At 37.0% G+C, this 16975-nt stretch overlaps 1 protein-coding gene across 4 annotated transcripts; it reads right to left on the reverse strand.

Annotated features, from left to right (window-relative positions):
* Positions 1-228: 228 nt before the first annotated feature.
* Positions 229-16019, reverse strand: LOC124265636 (monocarboxylate transporter 3-like). 4 transcript variants are annotated; one of them, XM_046700424.1, is made up of 6 exons: positions 15656-16016; positions 14926-15134; positions 10684-10827; positions 7544-8107; positions 5755-5961; positions 229-1668 (listed from the first exon to the last, which is right to left on the reverse strand). In XM_046700424.1, exons 1-6 carry the CDS (start codon positions 15802-15804, stop codon positions 1517-1519), a joined length of 1425 nt encoding a protein of 474 aa, XP_046556380.1. In that variant the 5' UTR covers positions 15805-16016; the 3' UTR covers positions 229-1516. The 4 variants fall into 4 exon arrangements, with proteins under 4 accessions (XP_046556380.1, XP_046556381.1, XP_046556383.1 ...); XM_046700425.1 differs by having other exon boundaries at positions 15674-16015; XM_046700427.1 differs by lacking the exon at positions 5755-5961 and having other exon boundaries at positions 15656-16019.
* Positions 16020-16975: the final 956 nt, after the last annotated feature.

Genomic DNA, 16975 nt, shown 5'->3' on the forward strand with positions numbered 1-16975 from the left:
TGTGGCGGCGGTCTGTAATAATCGAGTCTGGACCAGATAATCCAGTGATCAACAGCAAGAACATTGATCTTGCACATAATTCATGAAGTGCAAAGGTAAGGGGGCAATTATCCTCAGGGAAATTTATTTCGGTGGAGAAGGGGAAAGGGGGAGGATGTGCGCACCCCACAAGTACCCCTATGAATCCGCCCCTGATTAAACTATATTCTTTTGTACATAGTTAGCTGGTTCACAGACAAAGATTCTTAAGTGCCTCAAACGGTAATGTTTAAACCATACATATATAAAATGGGGATTTTCATTTAATAATATAGTGTCATCAGCATATGGACAACCTAATATAGGTAATGCCCGCTCATTTAAAAAAAAATGAAAATATAAGATCGTGCACGTGATTCACATGGGATCTATTCAGCAGTTTTTGTCACATAGGTATATTCCTATTATCCAGTTCAGACTCAGTAAGTTGCTTTATATCGCCTATGAAGATACGCTGTGCCGTGTTTAGGGGTTTCCTTGTATCTGCGTGAACATTTGGATTACAAAAACATTATCGGTCGTTCAATAGTAACTTCTTTCTAAATGAAGCTTGCGCTAATGTTAAGCGATTATTTTCTGCAAAAATAAAATACAAGAATTAATGAGGCATTGGGAATGCATTGAGAAGAAAACCTTCCCAAAACATCTGTCAAAATTAATTTGGATCAAACGGACCACCTGTAGTTTTGTATATGAGCGGGGGTTTTAAGTGCCCGTTAACCAGGATACAATGAAAATGCCGATTGAATACTAAGTGAAGGACTCCAGTATATAAAAGTACTGTAAATGATTTACAGTCGGTCTTTACATTACCACATCAGTTACTTTGTCTAACTTTTCCGTCTAACAAATAACATATAAAGCCCCACGGTGGTGAGGAGTTTCTGGTATATATTGTTATAAGCATCCAAGCATCTGGAAATGTCCGGTATGAATTTGTTTTCAGTTTTACCTTTTTATTAAATATTTTCCAAAATGCATCTGGCGATTGTTAAATTCATTTTGCAAACGATTCGGTCATTTGGTTATTTAAGTCGTGATAATGTTTGAGTTATTTTTATCCATATATTCCGTCCACAAAGTACTCACTTTCTATTCAATTAGATAATCAGGGAATTGAAATCATAGATGATTTGTCAAAACTCAAGGCATTGGAGTAATTCAACATTGAACACAAGTTAAGACGTTTGACATGGCTGTGTGTGTGTCAGTGGTAAGAAAAAGTATCCGAAAACCACGATAGCTCTACAGACAGATGGACACTTGACGCAGGTGGCGGTATTTCAGCACAGTCGTTTACCTAGTCGTAGTGGATGCCAGGAAAACCGGTGTTTACAAACATGATCAACGACCAATCAGCACCAAGACACACAATCAGCCAGGTCACATATCTCTAGTTGACACAAAGGTACTTTTCTACAGAAGTAGTGATGACTTAAAAAACAATCGTTGTTCATTGCCAACTGCTGCTTGTAGACTACAGTCTTATCATAGAATTAAGGCACTGTTTCTTGGATCGACATTCTACTGATGTAAACACGACTATCGTCAACGCCGCTGCTCCAATGGCTATGCTTCCAAAGACGTAGAACGGAACTTCATACGATCCCATGTTGTCAAACATCAAACCTGAAAGAGAACATTACCTTTGTAATCTATCTATCTATTCTATCTATCCATGCTATCTATCTATTCTATCTATATAATCTATCTATCTATCTAATATATATATATATATATATATATATATAGATTTATATATATATAAAGTGATGAGAATACCGAGCGTACAGTAGTATATATAGTTATTTATATATAGTTATATATATAGTACCGGTAGTTAGATCTGAGACTTCAAACTCCGAAGAATGCCACCAACACAATCTTTGAGTATGCTTATGTAATGGTGTATCAAACCTAACTGCTTTGTAAATGAATAGTATTGATGAATCGATGAATGTATGTATTGATGATGGAAGAATATGTATTGATGAATCTTTGAATGTATGTATTGATGAATGGATGTATTGAAGAATCTATGAGTGCATGTATTGATGAATGTATGTATTGATGAATGTATGAATGCATGTATTGATGAATGTATGAATATGTATTGATAAATTTATGAATGCATGTATTGATGAATCTTGATGAATGCATGTATTGATGAATGTATGTATTGATGAATCTATGAATGTATGTATTGATGAATCTATGAATGTATGTATTGATGAATCTATGAATGTATGTATTGATGAATCTATGAATGTATGTATTGATGAATGTATGAATGTATTGATGAATCTATGAATGTATGTATTGATGAATCTATGAATGTATGTATTGATGATGAATCTATGCATGAATCTATGAATTGATGAATCTATGAATGCATGTATTGATGAATCTATGATGTATTGTTGAATATGAATGGATGTATTGATGAATCTATGATGTGCATGTATTGATGAATGTATGTATTGATGATTGATGAATGTATGCATGATGAATGTATGTATTGATGAATTTATATGTATTGATGAATGTATTGATGAATGTATGTATTGATGAATCTATGAATGTATGTATTGATGAATGTATGTATTGATGAATCTATGAATGTATGTATAGATGAATGTATGCATTGAGGAATCTATGAATGTATGTATTGATGAATCTATGAATGTTTGTATTGGTGAATGCATGTGTTTGATGATGAATGTATGTATTGATGAATCTATGGATGTATGTATTGATGAATCTATGAATGTTTGTATTGATGAATCTATGAATGTTTGTATTGATGAAAGTATGTATTGATGAATCTATGAATGTATGTATTGATGAATCTATGAATGTATGTATTGATGAATCTATGAATGTTTGTATTGATGAATCTATGAATGTATGTATTGATGAATCTATGAATGTATTGATGAATCTATGAATGCATGTATTGATGAATCTATGAATGTATGTATTGATGAATCTATGAATGTTATGTATTGATGAATCTATGAATGTTTGTATTGATGAATCTATGAATGTATGTATTGATGAATCTATGAATGTTTGTATTGATGAATCTATGAATGTTTGTATTGATGAATCTATGAATGTTTGTATTGATGAATCTATGAATGTTTGTATTGATGAATCTATGAATGTTTGTATTTATGAATCTATGAATGTATTGATGAATCTATGAATGTATGTATTGATGAATCTATGAATGTATGTATTGATGAATGTATGTATTGATGAATCTATGAATGTATGTATTGATGAATCTATGAATGTATGTATTGATGAATCTATGAATGTTTGTATTGATGAATCTATGAATGTTTGTATTGATGATTCTATGAATGTTTTAATTGATGAATCTATGAATGTATGTATTGATGAATGTATGTATTGATGAATCTATGAATGTATGTATTGATGAATCTATGAATGTATGTATTGATGAATCTATGAATGTTTGTATTGATGAATCTATGAATGTTTGATGAATTGATGAATGTATGTATTGATGAATCTATGAATGTATGTATTGATGAATCTATGAATGTATGTATTGATGAATGATGAATGTTGATATGTATTGATGAATCTATGAATGTATGTATTGATGAATGTATGTATTGATGAATCTATGAATGTATGTATAGATGAATCTATGAATGTATGTATTGATGAATGTATGGATATGTATTGATGAATCTATGAATGTATGTATTGATGAATCTATGAATGTATGTATTGATGAATGTATGGATATGTATTGATGAATCTATGAATGTTTGTATTGATGAATCTATGAATGTATTGATGAATCTATGAATGTATGAATCTATGAATGTATGTATTGATGAATCTATGAATGTTTGTATTGATGAATCTATGAATGTTTGTATTGATGAATCTATGAATGTATGTATTGATGAATCTATGAATGTATGTATTGATGAATCTATGAATGTTTGTATTGATGAATCTATGAATGTATGTATTGATGAATCTGTGAATGTTTGTATTGATGATCTATGAATATATGTATTGATGAATCTATGAATGTATGTATTGATGAATCTATGAATGTATGTATTGATGAATGTATGTATTGATGAATCTATGAATGTATGTATTGATGAATCTATGAATGTATGTATTGATGAATGTATGGATATGTATTGATGAATCTATGAATGTATGAATATATGTATTGATGAATCTATGAATGTATGTATTGATGAATCTATGAATGTATGTATGTATTGATGAATCTATGAATGTATGTATTGATGAATGTATGGATATGTATTGATGAATCTATGAATGTATGTATTGATGAATGTTATGAATGTATGTATTGATGAATGTATGAATGTATGTATTGATGAATCTATGAATGTATGTATTGATGAATCTATGAATGTATGTATTGATGAATCTATGAATGTATGTATTGATGAATGTATGGATATGTATTGATGAATCTATGAATGTATGTATTCATGAATGTATGTATTGATGAATCTATGAATGTATGTATTGATGAATCTATGAATGTATGTATTGATGAATCTGTGAATGTTTGTATTGATGAATGTATGTATTGATGAATCTATGAATGTATGTATTGATGAATGTATGAATGTATGTATTGATGAATGTATGTATTGATGAATCTATGAATGCATGTATTGATGAATGTATGTATTGATGAATGTATGAATATGTATTGATGAATCTATGAATGTATGTATTGATGAATGTATGCATTGATGAATGTATGAATGCATGTATTGATGGATGTATGTATTGATGAATCTGTGAATGTATGTATTGCAAGCTTTCCGAGGCACTGGAAATCAATGTCATTGATGGCTGCTGATGGATGTATATGTGGAAATATAGTGTAAATGGTGTAAAATAAAAACCATAAACAGTCAAAGTTGCTTATGTCTTTTTTTATCTTCACCAGACCTCCTGCCAACTTTACCCCTCAATCCCCTAATTTACAAAAGTTGGCACAGTCGGGGCACAGCGTCTGCCACATTGCAGTTAACTGCACCTCATCCTTCTCCACCATACGCCGATTGTTAAGTATACTCAATTATATGTGCTCCTTGGTTAGTTGAAGCTGCGCTAATCGCGCTTTCAAAATGGCGTTATATATTTTACTTTGAGTGAGTGAGTGGGTTTAGTTTTACGCCGCACTCAGCAATATTCCAGATATATTGCGGTGGTCTGTAAATAATAGAGTCTGGACCAGACAATCCAGTGATCAACAGCATGAGCATCGATCTACGCATTTTGGATACGATAACATGTGCCAACCAAGTCAGCGAGCCTGACCACCCGATCCCGTTAGTCGCCTCTTACGACAAACATGGGTTACTGAAGACCAATTCTAGCCCTGATCTTCATATGTTACTTTGCAATTTTTCCATGTTAATAGCATATCCCGTGTACACGTGCACGGAGAGATATGACTGAAGCTATATTAGATATGAAATTAACTAAGTGAGTGTACATGCCCATGATATGGGTGTTACGTGTTATAAAGTCACCAGATATACAAACCTCGGTGAAACGATCCCATATAACATTCAATGACGGTAACGTCGCTTGTTTAGAATAGGATCCCTGTGTCTACTTGTGTCAATTTGCACATGAATAACGCCAACATAGCCGTGTCATAATTACCCATAACTGCCCCCACTACTGGAGTGACAGCACCATTCATCATCCCACAGAACCCGAGGCCGAACGGTAGCATTTCCTGCGAAAGGACCTCCAGTGGGACGACGGGAAGCATGCTTATCATCCCGCCCATGCCAGCCCCAGCTGCTGATATCAACACTGCCGAAACCACCCAGTCGGAGGTTGCTCCCAGAATTATCAACGCGAGGCCTGTCAACAAAGTATGATAGCAGCGGGCATTTGTTATCACCAAAGTATATTTCAATAATGTGTTAGTAATTAAAAAACGATCGACACATGACCAGCTTGAAGAACTGTATCACTGACATCGGGAGCGAAACCCACATTCGTCCTGCACTGAGTAAAGTCCTCTCACATCAAGCTGAGTCATGTTTCTATGCTCTAATTCCTGTTCATAGAAGTGAACTTAAACTCAACTCATTCTCTAATTCTTGAATTAGCACGAAAAGTCGCAGACAACGTGAAAACGATACATCTAGACTTACCATGAAGAGCCGCGGACAATGTGAATATGATGCATCTATACTTACCATGAAGAGCCGCGGACAATGTGGATATGATACATCTAGACTTACCATGAACAGCCATGGACAATGTGAATATGATGCATCTAGACTTACCATGAAGAGCCATGAACAATGTGGATATGATGCATCTAAACTTACCATGAACAGCCATGGACAATGTGGATATGATGCATCTAGACTTACCATGAAGAGCCGCGGACAATGTGGATATGATACATCTATACTTACCATGAAGAGCCATGAATGTGGATATGATGCATAGGACAATGTGGATATGATACATCTATACTTACCATGAAGAGCAACAATGGATATGATACATCTATACTTACCATGAAGAGCCGCGGACAATGTGGATATGATACATCTATACTTACCATGAAGAGCCGCGGACAATGTGGATATGATACATCTATACTTACCATGAAGAGCCGCGGACAATGTGGATATGATGCATCTATACTTACTACCATGAAGAGCCGCGGACAATGTGGATATGATACATCTATACTTACCATCTATAATGAAGAGCCGCGGTGGATATGATACATCTATACTTTACCATGAAGAGCCGCGGACAATGTGGATATACCATGATGACATGGATATGACTTACCATGAAGAGCCGCGGACAATGTGGATATGATACATCTATATTCTTACCATGAAGAGCCGCGGACAATGTGGATATGATACATCTATACTTACCATGAAGAGCCGCGGACAATGTGGATATGATACATCTATACTTACCATGAAGAGCCGCGGACAATGTGGATATGATACATCTATACTTACCATGAAGAGCCGCGGACAATGTGAATATGATGCATCTATACACCATGAAGAGCCGCGGACAATGAATATGATGCATCTATACTTACCATGAAGAGCCGCGGACAATGTGGATATGATACATCTATACTTACCATGAAGAGCCGCGGACAATGTGGATATGATACATCTATACTTACCATGAAGAGCCGCGGACAATGTGGATATGATACATCTAGACTTACCATGAAGAGCCGCGGACAATGTGAATATGATGCATCTATACTTACCATGAAGAGCCGCGGACAATGTGGATATGATACATCTATACTTACCATGAAGAGCCGCGGACAATGTGGATATGATACATCTAGACTTACCATGAAGAGCCGCGGACAATGTGGATATGATGCATCTAGACTTACCATGAAGAGCCGCGGACAATGTGGATATGATGCATCTAGACTTACCATGAAGAGCTGCGGACAATGTGAATATGATGACACTATGGAGTCCAGGTATAAGCTTCAGAATGCCACCCAAAAGCCGAGCCATTGTGTTGAATGAGTTGAAGTAAAGTATCAGTGCTAGCCCGCTTTCCTCAGAGAATCCTCTACTTTTAGTCAGATCCGATAAAATACCACTGATGTTGTTTGCTGCTCCAAATGAAAGGCATGATGTAATCACGAAGGATTTGAAGATTGGTCTCAGCATTTGCCTCCAGTTGGATTTGGAGTCTTTCCCCGTAACGTGGTCTTTAATTGGTTGGCTTTTGAAGAACTGCTGATTCCCAACACTGGATGTTATGACCAATGTTGAAAGGATGGTTTGAAGATAAAAGCAGCTGATCAACAGAAGGGTTCCTCGCAATCCGTAAACACTCTTGAGTCCAGTGATTATGTACGGGAATACAACAGTTCCTACTCCACCACTGAACATAATTCCTGCCAGTGCAATACTCCGAGTTCGGGGCTTGTTGAATGTACCTGCAACCAGTGTTGTGGTGGATATGAAGATGAAACTGTTTCCAATCCCTGAAACACATCAGATGACAAAATATTAGGAGCACCAATTCAGACAATATTTCGTGGATAAGTTGTTTGTCGTAGTAGCCTACCAGTCATAGTTAATCATTTGAGTTATTGGTCTTATCCGACCAGACGACAATAGAAAGTGTTTTTACTCGTAAAACAGATGTCCCGACCCCCAACCCCTTCTCCCAATTCAACGGTGAGACCTCAAACAATTCATCTGATTCCTTCAATTTTAAACTAACAGTTAGTCTCTGAAATGAACATATTTTACAGAAAAAAGCTCATGGAAAAAAAGATAAAATATAATGAAAAAGAGCCCTGAGACTTTCTTCATTTTCAGAAGCTGTGGAAATCTAGACTTGCCACATTTTCTAGACTTGTGTGGGCTTTCTTGGATATACATGTATATGCTTTAGGGTCTGTATGACAGACTACTTCAATTTCAAAATCTCTAAGTATGAAAATACATATTATTGATAGTATGTTATTATGTTTCTAAAGTCTTCATTTAATATTGTTATATTCAATTGAACTTAATTGCCTATCAACAAATCAACAACTCCACAGTTGTCTGAAGATGGGTGAAGTTGTTTGTACAGTTATAATTCGAACACTAACCCTACCCTTCAAAAGGCCAAGTCCAAATTTGTTGCAATTGAAACAGAAAAAAATAGAATTGAAAGAAAACTTCAAACCCAAAAAATGCACTTCTGCTTGAAATTAGTTTCACAATTTTGCTCCGGAAACGAACTTAACCCTTCAAAAAGACAAAGTCCAAATTGTTGCCATGAAAACAGAATTATTTTTTTTGAACACCCCCCCACCCAAGGCACGTCTTCATGGTATTCAGAGGCAGTATACCAATTTGGGTGAAGATTGTCCAAGTAGTTTTAGAGTTATGAACGCCGACCGACGCACAATGGCGATGGAAACTCAGCCAAAACAATATGTCTCCCGACCTTCAGGGAAAGCTCATCTCAAGTCCTGAACCCAACCTACTGCAGGATTATTGTTGAAAAACTGGTAGGTTTTGACATACTCCAACAAGAGTAGGGCATACTTGGAATTAACTTGTGAGATATTGTTGTAAGATAATTATGAACAGGTTCAACCAACGCGGGCAATATGACGCTCCGCGTCAACCAATCAACCGACAAATCTGGCATGAGGTCAAAGGTTTACATTGGCCTGTCGTTAATTCGACATCGCCAAACACAAACATTCTTATTAGCAGATACAGCCATTCCCATTAAGGAAGTGAATCGGCACTTAATCGATATTCCTTGAAAGAAACAAAATCAGAAATAACACCCTACTGCGCGTGGTACGTGCAAACTATCAGCTGGTTTGGGTGTGAGGTTTTACATACATAAACGCTCTTGCACTGGATGTCTGTCAACAAATGTCCTTTGGTGTAATACTTATAGTAGCAGCATTATATATCATCATATCCTACGTGATTTTGGAAGTGTATACATTTAGATATACTACATTGGCCACAAATATTGTATTATGGGCCTTTATACTGAATAAAATATCTATCTGTCTGTCATTTAGATATGTTTGTTGTTTAACATTGCGGTCGACAATCAGTGATGACGGCAATCGAATCTGAACCTGACAATCTGGTGATTGACACGATGAAAGTTATTCCCCACAATTGGGCTACTATGTCTTCCGTCAGCCCTGTTAAGCCAGCACAGGTTACTAAAGACCATTATAACTCGGAAATTTCACGAGACTGAATGAACTGTAACTATTTATATATTATATAAATAGCCAGTGAATTATTTCTATTTTCAGTTTGGCATCAAGAAACAATGCAGACTTGTTTGGAGTCCTTAAATACGTCCTGAATTATTTACCAGTAACAAGAATCTCTTCATGTATATTGTGAGAGAACTTTTGAATGTGAATATTTTATGTGATAACACGTCCAGACTGAATTATTTATAGGTCTCTGTCTCTATGTAGCTTATTTATAGGTCTCTGTCTCTATGTAGCTTCAATATTGCTGACGGGGGGCGTTAAACTTATTTATAGGTCTCTGTCTCTATGTACAATATTGTGACGGGGCGTTAAACATCTATGACGTCTTGCATGTCCAGTGTCTTATTTATAGGTCTCTGTCTCTATGTAGCTTCAATATTGCTGACGGGGCGTTAAACACTAACACGTGGTATCTATGACGTCTTGCATGTCCAGTGTCTTATTTATAGGTCTCTGTCTCTATGTAGCTTCAATATTGCTGACGGGGCGTTAAACACTAACACGTGGTATCTATGACGTCTTGCATGTCCAGTGTCTTATTTATAGGTCTCTGTCTCTATGTAGCTTCAATATTGCTGACGGGGCGTTAAACACTAACACGTGGTATCTATGACGTCTTGCTGACGGGGCGTTAAACACTAACAAGTGGTATCTATGACGTCTTGCATGTCCAGTGTCTTAGGAAATACATTGAAACAAATCGTACTTCATGTTATAGAACTCATTATCATGAGTTGTTGGGTGAAATATACTCTACAACATCACACAATGCAGATCAGAAGCAGGTGGAGAGCGATGTGACTCACCATTCATAACGCCAGCAGTAACTATGAGATGCGCAACGGACTGGGCGAACCAGCTTGTGAATAACCCTAATGAGCTGACCAATCCTCCAGCTGTCATCACGGTCTTCATCCCAAATATCTTGATGAAGATCCCACTCAGGAAACCTAAGAATATGAACAAAAACTAATTTGTGTATACCTCTACACCTAGTGACCATCTCAGGTTGCAGTGCCTCATGTACTTTCGTCATAGCGCCAAAATCGTTATGTGTAATGAAGCCCAGAGTGCCGTTGTAAAAAACAACCTTAGTGCTTAGGTCGTGTTAAGGAATGGAAGTTACGACCACCTTAGTGGTACAACAGCACCCTGGACCACAACCTGAAGTTTGAAACAAAATTTATAGGTAGGGAGTGCACTGTTCACGCTGCCAGATGATGTTTGTGTTATGTTATAGAAAATAGCAATATTCGTTTGGGTGACGCTGTTTGACACGTTGGGGATGCTGTAAAATGCCAACCCGAGATTGCCTAACTCATCACCCCGGACATTTTCCTGGGGAACACGTCCGGATGGACAGCCTTCCATGACATTACAGCAACGTTATGCTGCCTAAAGCATCTGAACACGGGCAACCCTGCTTCAATGTGACGCTGCGTTCCTGCATTTGCACAGAGGATTGGAGCACGATGAATCTTGAATAATGTCGTGCCGGGATTGTACGCTAATCAGACTGCCATTTACAATGCTGAACTGTGTTCTATGAGTTGCTATGCTTCCACCGCCGCTGGTGACATGAAGACGTTCTTCTGGACGCCTGCAGCCCGCTAAACCACCATCAGAACTGTCCCGAGGAAGCCGGGACTCATCTGTGGATCTAATCCGTGCCCATCATGTTGTGCTCGCCAAGCATGCAAACATCGAGCGTATCGCTGGACGTCGGGGTCAGATGTTGTGCTTTTTTAATCTCCTCCTAAAAACTTCAGACTGTGGCACTAGAACGCTTCCGTACGATAGTCTATTGCAACATACTATTGCGATATTCTATTGCGACCAACTGTTTTACTTCTTCAATTGTCTCATTTGAAGTCTTTTCCCAAATGAATTTATAGGTTATATGAAACGAAAACAAGTTGAAGTAGTTTCAGTCTTTTGACAACTGACAATAAATTTGAAACCCCGACCAAGTAAACACTTAAAATATAAACTCAATGAAGCAGCAAATCAAATAAAAAAATACAAAAGAACATAAACATTTGTCAACAGAAGTCAATTTATTACTAAACCTCCGATAGTCAGACATACTATCGATGCATCGATAGTTTTCCGTTTCTACAATCGATTTATTTCTATCGGAGACTCAACAATTGCAATCCATCGATAGTTCGATGTATCGTTACAGCCCCAGATGCCATTGTGGCTATTTAAGACATAGACACGACTGTTTACTGAAAGGTGAGGATCGTCCGTATCCTTAGTGATGAAACTTCTCTGTCAAGCATGTCCAGCTCCGCTCTGTTGATTTTAGGGATAAATATAATTGTGTGAAAACAGCCAAGGACCTTTTCAGTTATGTTAATACTCATTAAATATTACTTTTTTTTAAAGAAATAGATATCATTAAATTTTGTGTACAAAGTTCTGCAGGTTATAAATCGGTTGTGTGATGATTGACTGAGACTGGGGTCTTGCCCCACATTTATATTTATATCATGTTATAGATCGCAGTCTAATACTAGCAATATTTGCTGTTGTACAACTACTTTTAAGTTTGTGATATATACATCTGTGCATATAATAAGCACCACCCTGTATTTTTTACCAATTAATTTTGTCTGAAATTAAATTCTAAACTCTTTCCAAAAATATAACCTTTATAATTTGATAGAGCAAGCATTTAACATTTCCAAAACGAAAACATCATTGAAATTACCATGTATTGTAATTAGGATAATTGCCTATATTTAAAACAGGTGTTTTTCTGTCCTAAAACAAGTTACCTTATTTTGTGAAAGTAATAATTTATTGTTGTGTGGCCTATAAATTCGTTATTTATTGTGGATGGATGAAAGTTTGTAAACTAAGATTTAGGAATCGTTACAGTCAAACAAACTAAAAAAAGAGTAAAATTTCAAAATGCAGTAAAATTTGCTTTACAAACAAAACATACAGATATTAGCTGTAAGTATCAGTATCCGGCAAGGAGAACTGTTTATTCATTACAATAAACTCAAAATCATTTCAGTTTTTGTCAATTAGCAATCTCAATTGTTGGAAAAAAATCTGAATCTTTGACATTCGGGTTCTTCCTGAATTATGCATAATTAAAGCTTACTTGATGTGTAAATGTCATTTGGTTATATAACAGAATTGCTATTTTTAGCCAAAACTGAATTTAATTGTGTAGTTAGAGCAGGAGAGGAATAGTTATTTTGGGTAAAAATCCAGTCCCATCACATTTTCATGTACATATTTTTTCATAAAGAATAGAAAAGGTTAAGGTATTTTTAAAACTGTCAATGGATAATGCTTCTTTAACTACAGGTTGATTAAATTGATGGCTGCACCCTTACTTTTCTGTAGCATCACATCTTATTTTCAAAATAGGGTGGTGCTTAATTAAAGCAAGGGTGTATACATTAACGAAAAATGGTAACTGTGCATAACATAAAATTTAATAAAATAGGAGTTATTTGAAAAGTTAAATAACCCTAAATAAGCATGTATCAAAGCACTTTGCATGACATTTGATGTCACGTATCGCCCGTGGAACGTATATCTGGGCACAATGAACTTATTCACTTTTTGCATGCCTTTTGACACCTGAAGTTCTTACAACTGATATTGAAAACTGAAGACCGATTGATTATTCTCTAACGTTTAAATTTTGTGGAAAACACGTCAATTTCAAACTAAACTGTGTGTACGTCATGTCACGGCTTACAGAAAATCAGCGTCCAGTGGGGATGCTGGAGACTGGAATGGTTCAAAATGAAGTGGCATGACATTTTGGTGTCCATCGAACCACGGTATAATCTCTATAGAGACGTTTTCAACATTATGGCAACACGAGAAATTTTCATCGGACCGACCGTCCACGCGTGACGTCACGTCAGCAAGACAACCACATTCGGCTGACCCATCTAAGGAATCGATTCCAGACTGCGAGTTTGACTGCTCGGACCATTTCTGGCTTACGTCCAATCAGTTCCAGGGCTGTACGGAAGAGACTGAGGGAGCACAATATCCGCAATATGTCCAATTTTGTTCCAACGTCACCGACAGGTACGTCTTGCTGGATGCAGACAGCATCTACGGCACATGAGACAGGATTAGGATGGTGTTTTGTTCACTGACGAGTCGGGTTTTCTTTTGGACAGCTCAAATGGCAGGGCAAAGGGTGTACAGACGGCGATGCTGAACGGTATGCTGAAGCGTGCGTTTTTCAACGTCGACAGTTTGGTATCGAAAGCGCTATGGTATGGGCGTATCACATCACATGGTCCGACACAACTTGTCATTGTCAGTGGTAGTCTGACTGCGATTACAGAGATGTAACTTCACGCTTCAGCAGGATAATACCCGTCCACATGTCGTTTTGTGTTGACAGATTTCCTGAGACAGAAGAAAATTCCTGTATTCCCCTTGCCAGCTATTTCTTCGGATCAGTTTCCTATTGAGCATGTTTGGGATGAACTGGAGCGACGTCAAACCCAGAATCAGCTATTGACTAAGCTGAATTGGAAGAAGCGTTGGTTCAAACATGGAACATCATTCCCCAAGATTTCTCCAATCGCTTAGTGTTGTCTATGCGTCGTTGTTGTAAAACCTGCATCAACACTAATGGTGGGACACACACGATACTGAATTTGTGAACTGACCTTTGACACCACATCTCACGTGTCACGATGCCTAGTGTCAAATCATACAGATTTCGATCTTATCCTGTCAACAGTTAAACAGTGATTAAGGAAAACATCACAAATCATGTTACCGTATACCGTGAACTTTTGAAGGTGATTTAAATTTCGAGGTTTGGGGACCTCTTTGGTATTATCTTTTTGCATTAAAATATGGCATCACATCAAATAATGAACAGTTACTTTATTCCGCTAGTTTATTATTTCTGATTGCACTGTTCTTTAAAATATACATGTACTATTGTATAGCCAGTTCAAATCACAGTACAGCTGAAAATTGCTGACTCGCTCACTTACTCAATTACGTGCAGCACATCGTTATGCATTTTTGGTTAGCACACTTACCAATACCAAACGTGCATCCTATACAAAACGCTGGCACCAGAGATGTTTCTCCTCTCGTCGAATTAAATGTATCCAGTATGTCATTGTAGAGAGCCCCGAAGGCGAACGGAAATCCAAGTGCCACAAATGCGCCATAGTAGGCCCCTGTTAACACAACCAGCTTCTTCCTGTTGCCGCCATCATACTTTGTATCCGAGGGAGGAGCCTTTCTGAAAGATGTAGCCATATTGTTTCAGTCATAATCCGCATTGGTACAAATACAGGAACACGCGTCTGACATCTGCAGTAACAACTAAGCCTCTTGCAAATAATAAATATACAGATGATCAGAAAATACATCAAATATAATCAGATAGTTCATTACAGAACTCTTCAAGTCGATCTGACAATCTATCTATGGGCAATGAACGATGAGACTTCCAAAATCTCGGAACTGGAGTGTTCAGAGCAGCATATCTGATTCCTGTATCTCGAATACGAACCATTACGAGAATATCATCATGCCCTGATCAAATGCAACTGAACATGATGAAGTGAGTGGGGATCTAACAATGAGTTTGGCATATATTGCGGAGAACATACAACCCTACTACAGGCATTGAACAACCAGGGGAACCCAACTCCCGGTAAACCGATATGTCTGTCGACTTAGACATGCAAGTTAAATAAACGTTGTACATATAGATATAAATAAATTGCACACAAACAAATTATACAAAACAGAACAAACCTTGTTTCGTTCACATACCGTTGTGTATCTACACGTACACAAGACAGTGGTGAGTGGTCGTCTGCAGTGGGAACGTCGTCTTTGTTAGTCCCAGATTCAAAGCGCTCTATTTCAATCTTTGGCTGTCTTTTCTCAGTCTCAGAAGCCATTTCGCCCTTGTGGTGATCGTTTCGTATCCGCTAGACAGGTTTTTCGGCGTCAGCCGCTAACAGTTTCAACTGTATGAGCATGTGACCTATCTCACGTCATACGTGTGCCTCCTATTTTTACAAACATAGTTGGCTTGTGTTAAATTTAAAGTCGTGGTAATGCATATCTGTAAAGCTTACGGCGCGATTAAAAAGCTGCGCTTTGTGCAAGCTGAATAGAGCACGGGGGTTACTATACCTGTCGCGATCAAACTGGGTTAAGACTGTGCGTGAATGGATGCAGCGTAGCACAACATGTCTCTGTGTTCGGATGTAAGGTATGTTTACTGGAAGTACATATAGCTGTGGCTCGGGCGCTCATTCGGGACCCTTCGACTGCTAGCTTGACATATGGTGAGCCTGCTGCTAGACTTGCCTCGACATGTGTTTGTGACGAATACAGGATACGCTCGCATTTTGGCAAACACCATTACAACTGTATAGTGATGAAGAATTATGGTTATGATATAGTCACCAACATCAGCATGACCATTCAATCAATCAAAATTTGTTTACAGTACTGAAAAGACCATAGGCCTATAGTATAGTTTTACATACAGTAGCAAAGGGTGCAATAGAAATACATATACTGGACAAAAATAGTTAGGGATATATGTAAATTTTGAAATTATTAATAATGATTTATTAATTCATTGACACACTGAAAAATATCAATCATAAAAATGTAAAGATCCCTAACTTATTTTGTCCTGTATATATCGTAAATAATATCACATCTGTCTTGCAGAGGATCTGATATTCATTGCAGGGTATATATACATTGCAAGATAGTGTGTGACTGTTTGATGTTGAGATGACACGAGGGTATAGAATTTGTCTATTTGGGGGTTCAAATAGAAATATTTCTTTATGTATTCTCTTCTGATATTCGCATACAATGGACAAACAAGCAAGAAAGGGTATTCATCTTCTACTTCCTGATTTACACAATCGGTTTTCCCTTTATACCCCTAAATGCCTACCTTTTTCTATTAGAAGATCATGAGAACTACATCTGAAACGGCATTGTGCTGTTCGGAATTTCGTAACATTAATGTCAAAAGATAGTTTTATCAGTAAGAATGAATGATTTTACCTTTATCAAATCGGCACTAGATCCCATTGTCAGAAA

This window comes from Haliotis rubra, unplaced genomic scaffold (genome assembly GCF_003918875.1).
Source record: "Haliotis rubra isolate DU_JTF1 unplaced genomic scaffold, ASM391887v1 Scf99, whole genome shotgun sequence".
In the NCBI taxonomy this organism is placed as follows: Eukaryota; Metazoa; Mollusca; class Gastropoda; order Lepetellida; family Haliotidae; genus Haliotis; species Haliotis rubra.

Excerpts from the sequence above, each read along its gene's own strand:
- LOC124265636 (XM_046700424.1), bottom strand. The coding sequence starts at position 15,804 with ATGGCTTCTGAGACTGAGAAAAGACAGCCAAAGATTGAAATAGAGCGC. Across the intron at positions 15,135-15,655 it reads CGGTATGTGAACGAAACAAG|AAAGGCTCCTCCCTCGGATA; the intron begins GTTTGTTCTGTT and ends TACATCTTTCAG. Across the intron at positions 5,962-7,543 it reads ATTGTCCGCAGCTCTTCATG|GCCTCGCGTTGATAATTCTG; the intron begins GTAAGTCTAGAT and ends CTTTGTTGACAG.